The 12,371-nt window shown below is 32.0% G+C and overlaps 1 protein-coding gene across 9 annotated transcripts in view; it reads right to left on the bottom strand.

Moving 5' to 3' along the window:
- STXBP5L (syntaxin binding protein 5 like) overlaps positions 1-12,371 on the bottom strand; it is a 397,145-nt gene that overhangs the window by 59,871 nt on the left and 324,903 nt on the right. For 4 of the 9 annotated variants that reach the window (XM_031959714.1, XM_031959716.1, XM_031959717.1 and 1 more), the window contains one exon: positions 2,748-2,798. The exons of the other annotated variants lie outside the window; for them this stretch is intronic. In XM_031959714.1, coding sequence (XP_031815574.1) covers positions 2,748-2,798 — 51 coding nt within the window. The remainder of the gene's footprint in view (positions 1-2,747; positions 2,799-12,371) is intronic. 9 annotated transcript variants of the gene reach the window in all.

The raw sequence follows: 12,371 nt of genomic DNA, 5'->3' as shown, positions 1-12,371 counted from the left end.
ATTTTCCAACAAGGTATGGGAAGAGAGTTCATAAATCATAAGTTAGGAAGATTGACTTCAATTTCTGGGAGAATTCTATAATATGTCTTTAAAATGATAGGTTTCACATGGATTAGATAGACTCAAAAAATGGTTGGCTACCCACACTTAAAAAAGTAGTCATTAATGGTTCAATGTCATTGTAATAGGAGGTTTCCAGTAAAGTTTTCTAGGGATCTGCACTTGTCCTTGTGCTTAATTATTAACTATTTTGTAAATTAATGACTTAGATAATGGTATGAATGGAATGATATCATCTGCAGATGACATAAAATTGGGAGAGATCACAAAAAAAACTGGATGACAATAAAGAAAACCGTCTATCTACAAAGGAATACTAATTATTGATTTTGACAAAATTGACTGGTCAATTAAGTAAAACATCTGTCTATTAATAAAGTGATTAGTCAATTAGTCAAATAAGAATTAGGACAAACTGGATGAATAATTTGATGATTAAAAATTTTAAAATTTACAATGATATAAATTAAATAAATAAGGGGTTTGAGTATTATGTAGTTGCAGGTATAGCTTATATCAAAGTCCTTTATATCAGTGTAGAAGCTAATATAAATAATTATATCATAATTCAAACCACTTATGATTATCATTTGTCCATGATCACAGAAATAGAGATAAGATTTGAACCCAACCCATGTCTTTGCAATTCCATGTCTAGCGCTATATCCACCATGACCGCTCACATTACCAACTCATATTATTCCTTGACATTTTAACTTGAAACATGAGAAATTGTGTGGATAACTTTTCATTGAAGTATAGTCATGAAGTAGTTTTCCAAGGTGTATAGGTATGCCTCAACAAGCTTCACACAGCAAGCTACACATGGAATGTAGATGGCATGGTCTAGTTGAAAGTGAGTAGTTTTTTAAAAAAACATTTTTTCTCTTTCTCTCTTTTTTCTTTCTTTCTTTCTTAGGCAGTTGGGGTTAAGTGACTTACCCAGGGTCACACAGCCAGGAAGTGTTAAGTGTCTGAGGTCACACTGAACTCAAGTCCTCCTGACTTCAGGGCTGGTGCTCTATCCACTGCACCACCCAGCTGCCCGAAAGTGGGTAGTTCTTAAAGAATTTCATGTTGTTGTTCAATGGTTAAAAGAAAACAGTAAATCAAGTCATAGATAAGAAATCCCAGTTGCTACAAAACCAAGTAATAAGTGAAATTGTTTTTTGGTATTCCTTGGAGATCATAAGATCTTGCTAAAAAAAAAAAGAGTGTTGTTCTGAAGATTAGTGGTATTTATAGGTTTATATTTAAATATTATTTAATTATTTAAATAACTTAAATAAATAAATAATATTTAAAATATGTTTATTCTTTAAGCAGTAGGTAAATTGCTAAAATTTCATGGGTAAATGTTAGTTTTCTTAGTTGTTAACTGTAATTTTATATTTATTTGAAAGCTATTAGTTTAAGGGAATAATACTGCACGTCCTTTTCTAAGGCAAAATAATTTTTTAATGGAGTCTTATTTTCTAATTTGCAATTTCTATAAAATACATATTATAAATATACAATTTCATGTACCAAGTTTGCTTACAGTGGGCCCGTGCTAACAAATAATGGAAAGTTTGTTAACCAGTTTGTTCCATTTTAGGGAAGGCTAAGTTAATACAGGAAAGCTCTATTGACAATAATGATGTCTTTTTATCTCCATTCTAGCATGATCATTGCTTTCTTTACTTTCTCCAATAAAAATATCAAAATTATGTATGGAAATGCAATTTCTTTCTCACACTTGGAAGAAGGGAAAATGTTCAGTGGGGAAATGATGACAGCAAATATGATTAACATCTTTCTTATAAAAAAATGAACATTGAAATTATTTTAAAAGTATGATCCATTTTACTTCATTCATATTGAGAGCATATGGTATTCAATTAGCAGTATTATTTCTTTCTATGAAATCCATTATATTAATAAAATTCTAACATAACACAGCAACACAATTTTACTAATATCATTTGAACATTTATATTTAGAGAATCAAATACATAAAATATAAAATTGTACTTAAAATGCTAGAAACTACCACTAATACTCCAACAATATTGATATATTGAAAGATATGCTTTTAAGCTATGGTAAAAGAAATGAAAGAAAATTCATTTTTAAAAAGAATTCAGTTTCCAAATAATCATGCTGGCACAGCAGTTAAAATGACTGAAAAGAAAATTTCTAATCTCAATTTAGGCAATATGTATTTCATTGATATAGTTACTAACAAAACAACAATATAACTGAAAATAAAATTTTCTTAACCATTTGAAAAAGTACAGTTAGATTCTTATTCCCCTTGATGACCCAGGTTTGTTTTGTAATTTGGTGGCTATTAAATAGTCCTTATTGCTAAATGAAGCTTACATATGAAAATGATACACAAAGAAAATGATACTAGACTTTATCATGTTTATAACATGATCAATCAGTATGACTGTTCAAAGCTCACTTTCAAAATAAAAATCTTGGTGTGCAATGATTTATAAAATGTGTTTACAAAAAATGATTTTTAACAAGCAAAATGTTGAATGCTGCCAACAGAACTGTATGGTGGTTTTTAAGAAAGCTTTTGAAAAGGCTTTAGAAGGTATTTAGGACACTTGTGCTATTTTATGGATTGATTGGTAAAAATGTTTAGCCAAATGGATGTAAGGAAACTTAAAATTGTTGGCTTTCGCCTACCGTACCAAGATCAGTCTTAAGATCTGTTGGCAGACTTAACTTTCTTGATCCTTTAACTGAAACAACAGAAAAAGGAGAAAGGCAGTTGTTAATTATATAAAAAGGAAAGAGGAGTGAGGGAGAACACATGTCCTAAAGTATAAGAGTTATAATCCTGTTGATGTATACTTACATTTGTTAATATGTGTAACTGCAGAAATATTGTTCAAAGAGTTGGCTCAAAACTATCAATTTTTAAGTGCAAACAAATATTTGAAAAGTAACTTTGTTTTTATCTATGTGGTAAAAGATCAAGTGCCTCTTTTTTCTCATGTATGGCAATAAAAGCAGACTCATTTTGTTAGAAGGAAAATAAAGTGAATTTCAGGCAATGTAACAATCAAAAGATCTTATACAAAAGCATAATTCCTGTGTTCCAAATTAATTTTATAAAAAGGTCAAAATGTCATCATTTTTGACATCATAAATGACACAATCTTAAAATTGGAAAAAAGTTTCATAGGTATTATCTAGACAGAGAAAATTCCTCATACCTACAGCAGATAAGATGACAGACTACAGTAATATAAAATATTTGTCAAATATTTAATTAACAATTATTAACTATATAAATATTACTTAAATATATATAGATATACAGTAAAATTTGAAGTATATAATTATTTTAAAAGTATTAACCTTACTAGACATATTGCAATTGAGGTTTGCAAATGTATTACACCTGATGAACATTGAATGGTTATTATCCCACCTTTTACTTAAAAATTTTCCTCTTACTAATTGGCATAAGGAATTTATGGGAAACACATCAACAATTCAGATGGCATGTTCATTGGTGGCCTAAAGATAGGTAGTGAAGGGGAAAAATTTAGAACACTTTCATATTCAATGTGTTGTTAATATTCAATATTTTATATTTTATTAAGTCCATGGATTGATTTTCTCATGAAACTCTACTTTTTTTTTTAACAAGCACTTTAAAAAATAATTTGGGGTTTATTTTACTATTTAGGGATAAATGATCTATAAAGAGTATTGAACTGGCAATCACAAGAACGGAATTCTGGTTTTCTAGTACTACTTAGCTATAGGCCTTGGGCAAATCACAATCCTTTTAGGTTTGCTTCCTCATCTGTGGAATGAGGGGTTTGGAGAGTGATCCTTAAAGCCATCCTAACCTTCTGTACATCTATGCAACTCTGTGGCCATCATGTTAATGATACATCTATGCTATCTGCTGATTTTAAAAGGAAAAATGGAATTATGATTAGAATTCAACAGTACATCCCAAGATTCTTAAAACTCATGCTTCATTGTAACAAAGGGGTATACTCTTTTCTGAAAGACTTAATGATGGAGAGCAAGTTCCAGTATTATAAGGGTAATTGCAGCTTACATGTCAATATCTGATGTAGAGAATAGAGAAATTTGATGAAGAATTTAAGATGACTGTATCATAGACATAGAATTTAAAATAGTCTTAAAGAATGCCTACTCCAGTGCCTGTACTTTACAGATGATAAAACTGAGGCACAGAGATATCAATTGGTAATTGAGTGCCCAAGATTATATATGTAGTAAGTGACAGAGTTGGAATCTGAATCCAAGATATGACTCCAAAGAGAGACTTCTTTCTACTCTACCATATGTTCCTCTTGATAGGCAACATATATCCTGATAACTTTAATATGAAGGTAAGAAAAGGGAAAGAGAACAAAAATTATGTTGAAAATATGATTTTATACCAAAAAGAAGAATTCAGAGATTTTTTGGTTACTAAAAAGTTTTCTGCCTATATAGCATAAATATATTCATTAAGAAGAGAATTAAAAAATATTATTATAGCTCAACAGGTAAGATTATAGCTCATAGATGTTATCATATATTATATTATATATTAGATGCCCTTTACCTACACAGCGTGAATATGTTTCTTAAGAAGAGAATTAGAAAATGCTATTATAGCTCAATAGGTAAGATTATAGCTCATGGATATTGCCATATATTATAGGATATATTATAGATGATATTATAGCTTAACAGACTGCTTATTGGCATAGCTGACATTTCGAAATCAGCTATCTATGCATATCAGAATCATTGAGTATTTAAACAAAGATGAAAAAATAAGTGGCAAATCATAAAAGTAAAGAGATAAGAAAAGCACCTTATATAATTACAGTAACTCTGATCTATATAAGCAAGTTATTGATTTTTTTAAAAATTGGCAATGACTAGAAGTGAAGACAGTAAAGAAAGAAGTAAAGATTCCTTTACTATTTCTTAAACAAATTTAGTCAATGAAAAATCACAAGGAGGTTGAAATAGCCCCAAAATTATTTATCAGTAAATATTTGATCACTTTTTAAAGCAGAGAGACAAGGAGCCGAGGGAAACATTAATCTAGAATACATGTTTATGTATAAAACAAAAGAGACCATATTTAAAGATCAAAAAACACAAAAGAATTAAAAAGCAGTTTCAGAGGAAATGAATGTATAGGGATCTTGGTTAAGTCAAATCAAATTAACAAGCTTGAGGTAAATCTCAATTATAGTAGGAAGAAGAGGAGAAGCTGACAAAATACATTACGAAGAATTAGATGCTTTAGGAGACAAAATCTTAAAGGCATTCACTGATTAGTTTTCAAGATAACACAAAGAGGATAAGATTCTATGAGAATGGAAAAGATATTAGATAGAATCAAAAGAAGGCGAAAGTATTAGCATTTACCATGTAAATTGCCTACTTTATCATCTCTATAAATTATTTATGTCATCAAAACACACAATGAGAGTATCTTTAATGGGAATGTAAAAAATGAACAGAAGTTTTTGCATATGATTTTTCTGTAGTAGATCACATTTCAACATTATATAACTGAATGAGAAATACAGAATATCAGATCCCATTGTGCTTATTTGTCAATTAAAAATATTTTATTTATTAGAAAAGAATGCAGTCTTACAATCTCTGTTTAACCCTATTGCCTCTCATGCTTATGTTTAAAGTCATACAAGATAGTGTGACAGATGTGACCACCACGGTTAACTTTGTTCAATGATCCAGACGAGGTATAAAATAGGGAGTCATATGTTTAACTAAGATATTTACCATGGTGATGGAGAAGTCTTACATAAAATCTAAACAGAAATATTTCCTCCTGATAGTTAGGTTTTCCAAAATCTTCTAATTACATACACTATTTTCCTAATTCCATCTAAATCCCAGAATACTACAAAATCTTTTTAATAAAAATCCATAGTCACCTGAAAGAGATTCACCCAATCACTCACCACAATTGCAAAACAAAATTATGTATTATGAACATGATAAAAACTGTAAAGTTTTTAAGACTAGGAAAAAGTTTGAACAGTAACTTTCAAATATAAGACATTGCTCAACTCAAGTAAGCAAAATGGGTTTTTACTTCTGTCTCCAGACCCAACTCAACCATCCCAAAACTGCCTGGGACTAAAAATAATATTTACAACTTTCCAATTGTTGATGTAAGAACTAAGATACCTTTAATACTAGGTAAGCTGAAGAGTAAAGTTGGGGTTAGAGATAAAAGGCTGAGTATTAAATATTTTTTTTCTCACTGCCTGTTGTAAGTGGAAAGATTAGCAAAGATGTGTCAAGAGGGAGTAGAAAAGGAACATTAAAGAAAACAATAAAGAGAATCACTGAAGAGGACAGAGACAGGTCCATACTAGAAGGAACTAATGTGATCAAAAGAAGCAAACATTAGGGACTACAAATGATAATGTTAGTGAAAATTGATGAGATAGAAAATGTTGGTATTTTAGATTCCTGAAATTTTAAAGTTAGAAGGGGCCTGAGGGATTTACTCATAAGATTATAGGATCATAGATTTAGATCTAGAATGAACTTTAGGTTCATCTAATAAAGGAGATGTCTTGTGCATGAGCTAAAATTTTTCTTTGCTCATAACAAGTGCTCAATAAGTATTTGTCAATTAAATAAATGATTGCTAATGACCAAAATGTAACAGTTTTAATGTGTACTTGCTTTTTAAACATATTGTACCACTAGATGGCATTTATGCATTTGATAACAAAATACTATAGAGCTTCCTCTTGGGGGCCTACCCACCTTGTGAAAATCCAGTGATGGCCTGGTTTCTTGAGATTTCACAGTTATAGAAGTGCATTAGGGGTTCCTTCTTGACACATAGGCCCTAGGAATACTTTGGGACTCATACTCCTCAAATAGAGCCTGGAAATTTGAATATTTGGTACTCTCCTCAAGGGTGGTCATTACTTCCTCTCACAAATGATCAGGTTCTCAGTGCTTCAAAGCATACGATCATTTTATTTACACAGAAACAACTAATATACATCCAATAATGATTCAAAACCGCTTTCCATTGTAGTAGGCTACTTTATGTGGCATATTGCAATACTTCAGCACCCAGCAAAAGTGGGGAAAGTCGGCACTTCTTTTTTAGTAGCTTGGTGCCTTAATACTTTTTTTGGCTAGTTTTTATGCTTTTTCTTCTTCCTGTTAGTGTCCAAGTATTCTACTATCACTGCCCTACATTCTCATAAAGCATCCTGTGTTCTTACATTTACATTGCTGTGAATTGACCATTTTTCACCGATACTCGGTTCTTCTTCCTTCTCTCCATTGTTCAGTTATCTTCCTCAAAAGATGATTCAACAAACTGAGAGGGACATATTACCTTGGAATCCTAGCTGACAGAGTTATAGCTCTTTTATAACTCTGTGGGCAGAATGGAATCCTGTGCCTACAACAAAAATCCTTGTTCAACAAGCTTCTATTAAATACCTATTGTGTCCCAGATTGCTATGCACTGGATAAAGACTCTGTCCTCAAAGAGCTTACTGGTTATTATGAGGATCCGATGACTTAACTTGGAAAGCTCTATACAAATGCTATTTTTATTCTTTTTATTATCATAATACTAGAGACCTGGGAAGTTGGGAAGACCTGAATTCAAATGCAACCTTAGACATTTACTTAGTAGTGTGACTCTGGACAAGTCACTTGTTTGCCTCAGTTTCTTCATATGAAAATGGGGATAATATCATTTACTATATCCTTGTAAATCCTTGCAAAGTATTTTGTAAAACGAATATATACATACTAGTTGTTATTAATATTTTTATAGCACAGGGACAAGGGCAGATTTTTGGGATATTCCATCAGGGTGTTCTATCAAAGGTGACATAAAGCCAATGAAGACTTATTTGGGTATAATCTTTCAATAAAATAAGGATCTGTCTAACTGTATTATCATCTAGCACAATTCTTTCTCTTATTCACAAGGATAGCTTTGATAAATATTTTGATGAATTTAGCCAAAATCTGTTTATTGCTAGATCCAGCTGGATCAATATAGGAAATTAGTTTAGTCTGGCATTGGCCTATATTCTTCATGATGCTGTGCTGGCTTTTAATGATTATTATTTCCCTTTTTATATATTCACAAACCAACAATGATATGTCCTATAATTTTGCTAAGAATCCCATACTTTGTAGTCTCCTCTGTCCTCCCTATTTTTGAAAATTAGAACTTAAGATCTTCTCTATTCTTATGGTATTTCTTTCATTTGCTATGATATTTCAGTGTTCACAAACAATGGCACAGCAATTACACTTGCCAGGTCTTTCTGTAACTTGGAACGTGTGGTTTGTAGAAGTTTGTAGAGGAACTCACTTAGGGGACACAAATATTCCCCTACTATCATCTTTCTTATTTTATTTTAAATTGCTGATTAGTCATTTTTTATATCTTTTATAGTCCAATTATCATTCTCCTTGACAGAGAAATCAGAAAAAATGGAAGAGCTAGTTCTTCTTTCTTTCCATTGTTAGGTATCATCAACATACCCAACCTGAAAAACAATCTCATAATTTCTTTGTTACTCCTATCCTTCCTTCATAGTTAAAAACTATCAGTCATTTGGAGCATTAGTACATTTCATGCTGCTCTTAGGTATTCATTCTCCATTAATTATTCTTATCTCCAGATTCTACATATATGTGTCTTCGGCAGATTTATTTTGGCTGACAAATTCTACATGAATATTATTAAGAAAAACCCTATATTTGTATCTAGGAAATTATATAGAACAAACTATGTAAAACCTTGCACTTGATCACTGAGACACTAATTTCCTTAAAGTTTTGCAAAAAGAGCTTAAATTTTTTTTTCAGGTTATCAATGCTTAAAAGAGCCTCATCTGTTAGTAGAAAGGCGTGCTTTATATTCTACACTACTACTTCCATCTTCTTAGTATTTTCTCTTGGTGATGAAGATGGAAAAGAAAATGTATAATTCATCAACAATGACAGTGTATTTGACTCAAAAAAATCAATCACTCTTTGATTTGAATAATACTGGATTTTCTTGGCATTTTTAGCTTACCACCCATCTTAGCAGTCTTAATTTGATAACGATCTCACCACAGTATACATACTGTCCATTTCCCCCAGACATAAAACCCAATAGATCAGAGACTTAGAGTTAGAAGAGAACTGAGAGTTCACCTAGTTCAACCCCTCCTTTTTATAGATGAGGAAACCAAGTTCAGAGAGGTTAAATGATTTGCCCAAAGTCACAGAATTATGGCAGGGTCTATACTTGAATTCAAGTCTTTTGGCTATAAATCTTTTTACTTTCCAACTAAACCACAACTACCTCCCAATTATTTCTTTTTATTAAAAATAATTACTTAATCTTCATGTCATTTCTGTCTAATTCAACTGATTTTAGAGCGGCAGTCTTTATGACTTGATGTGTGGGAAAGAAATCATGAGATAAAATACATAGAGAGTCATAGCTAAGTGGGAAACAGCAGGTAGTAAAATGGGCACGACAGAGTTATGAATAAATGAAAATGAAGGTGGTTAGTGAAATGAATCATATTTAAAAGCCTAGCCCATCACTTTGTTTCAGCATAAAATCTAAGTTATTATATAGAAGCTGATCACAGTTTTCCATTCTCGGGGAAGATAGAACAACAACAACAATATCAACAACAACAATAATAATAAGAAAGGATTCCTGACAATGAGAATTGCTAAAGAAGAATACAGAATACAGATACAAAGTTGGTTGTAGAATTATATTTTCCAGAGAGTCTTCAAATAACATTTATGCTTATATAGCAAGATGGATTAAATTGAGTCTTCTTATTTTACTAAGGTAATGGAGTAGATAATTTCTTAAAAAATCCTTTCTAACTTCTGATATAATGATTTTCTATGCTAAGGGAGTTATGCAAAATCAAATAAAATACTTTTCTTACCAGAATTTACTGAGATATTATCAGGTAAGCAGTTGTCTCTAGGGGGATGAACAAATATAAAGAATTCTACTAAGATTATGAGGAAGCCTAAAAGTCAGAAAGGCATAGCTTTGGTTTATATTGAATGCTAAATACAGGAGAGAAAAAATGTTCTCTATCAAAATATATGAAGCCAAATAAGTATTTAGCATATTTGACTATATACAAGAGGTATGACCCAGAAAAAAGTTATACAGGGAATTTTTATAAAATGAATTATATTTTAGATGTATTAGAGAACTTGCTCCTTAAAAGAATCATTCAATGAATTCTTTCATAAAGCAAAAAATATTTTGTAATGAAAACAACTGTCCCTTAATTTATATATTTCATAACTTTGGATTTTTATACACACACATATCTGTAAAGTACAATATACACATTAATTCCCAGAATAATATCCTTTTGTAGCTTTTTTATTTTTGACCATCTCAAAGACAGACTCCAAACTAATTAGAAGAATACATAAATCATAAAAGGATAAATCCCAAACTCTACATCTGATCTCAACAAATGCACACATACACTTAAGTGATAAATCTTTTTATTTTCCTTTCACCCACACTTCACTCCTACTAATAAATTTACCTCTTTTTTTCCCTCCTGATGTAGAATTCCTTTCCTCCAAGCTATTCTTTTCCACTTTTCATCTGTTAATCCATAGCATTTTCTGATTAAACTCCATCTAAAAATATGGCACATTCCTATCCCTGCTCCCCGTAGATCCAATTTCCCCACTGTATGACTTGAAATATTTTCTGGTGGAGAATAGCAAACATGTTGGAGGCAGTGAGGATTCTATCTTCAAATGGTGAAGTTAGGTAGATGAGAGTGGTGGTGTACTCATAAGTGAGTTGCTGGGAATAGGTTAGATAAGTTTGATAAAGTTGTTAGTGGTAGAAGGGGGATGATAAAAGAATGTGGTAAGTGACCAGAAAGATAAATTAGAGCAACAAGGAGAAGGGTAGATAGGAAATGATCAGAAAGAAAATGATTTACTTCTCTATTTTCCATATGGATGTAACTTAGTGACCTTAGTTGAGTCAGAGGCCACTTTATTAAACTTGTTTTATATTCCTGGACCAGAATATTTATGTCTGTTGGGTCAGACTGAAGATACCGGTAGAATGGTAGCTAGTTTTTTCCCCCAGGCCACTAACATTCAGATGGTTTAAAAATTCATACCAAGAAAACCCCTGGCCTCCCCCTACCCATCTCTGCCACTGGCTTTCCCCTCCACTCCACCAGTACTCTTGCAATAGCCTAGAATCTTGCACATTGGACCAATGTTGGGAGCTCTTCCACCAAGGCTGATTTGAAGACACACTTAGAGTGATAAAATTTCTGGGTGTAGAATTAGATTAGGCCATGGAAATTAGAACAGCAATCCTCACAACTCATCTCAACACTGCCCAAAGTGAGCAGGAATGAAGTCACACCAGGCAATTTTCCTCATCATACCTTTTCTAACACTGACTAGAAAGAGGTGACTTGTACCTATTTCACTGGAGAGTACAAAACTCCTTCTGGGATTGCTATTTTTCGGAGCAAGGTTTCCTACCATGCTGGTGTTGTTAGAATAGGTGAGTTTCTAGGAAATTCTTTGTGTTCAACAAGTGAACTATGGAATATTGGTTGAACGGTATTGACCTAAACCAGGGTGGGCTACCATTTTGCCACAAAGAGGTAGAAACTTCTTTAGTTATTTGGATTGGGTGTTAAGAGGCTGAGGGAACAACAGCACCCAGTAAGCCCTATGACCCACCTGGAAATTGACTGTCAAGATAGTTTGATGAACTAAAATTGACATATATTAATACAAGGGAATGAAAATGACATGCCCAATTTGAAGCTTGCCTGGAAATTAGGGATTGAATGAAGTGATGAGGTTCCAAGTCAGAGTAAGATCATGAACCTAGTATGTAATTATGTATCCCCCTACTTATAGAGCAAAAAGAAGATTGGGAAAGAAGCATTTTAGTGAGCTAAAGGTGCCTTCTGTCATAATGAATGAGACTGTATTCCAAAATATAGTTCACAAGTTCCTTAAAGGTCAAGAGTATGTCTTTCATTTTTGTATGTCTCACAATGTTTTGCACACTGTAACTACTTAATAAATTTTTTAATGGTTGCATTGAAAAGACTGAAGCTTGATTTTTTTTAGTAGAACTAGGATGTCATCTTACTCTATGTGGGAAACACCTTCTTCAATCCTGGTCAAATGAAATTCAATCCCTTCATAATTCTGATTCGACAAGAAGGCTAATCAATCAACTTACAAGGTGATAAGTA

The sequence above is a fragment of the Sarcophilus harrisii genome, chromosome 3 (genome assembly GCF_902635505.1).
Source record: "Sarcophilus harrisii chromosome 3, mSarHar1.11, whole genome shotgun sequence".
NCBI lineage: Eukaryota > Metazoa > Chordata > Mammalia > Dasyuromorphia > Dasyuridae > Sarcophilus > Sarcophilus harrisii.
This window is presented reverse-complemented; position numbering and strand designations above follow the sequence as displayed.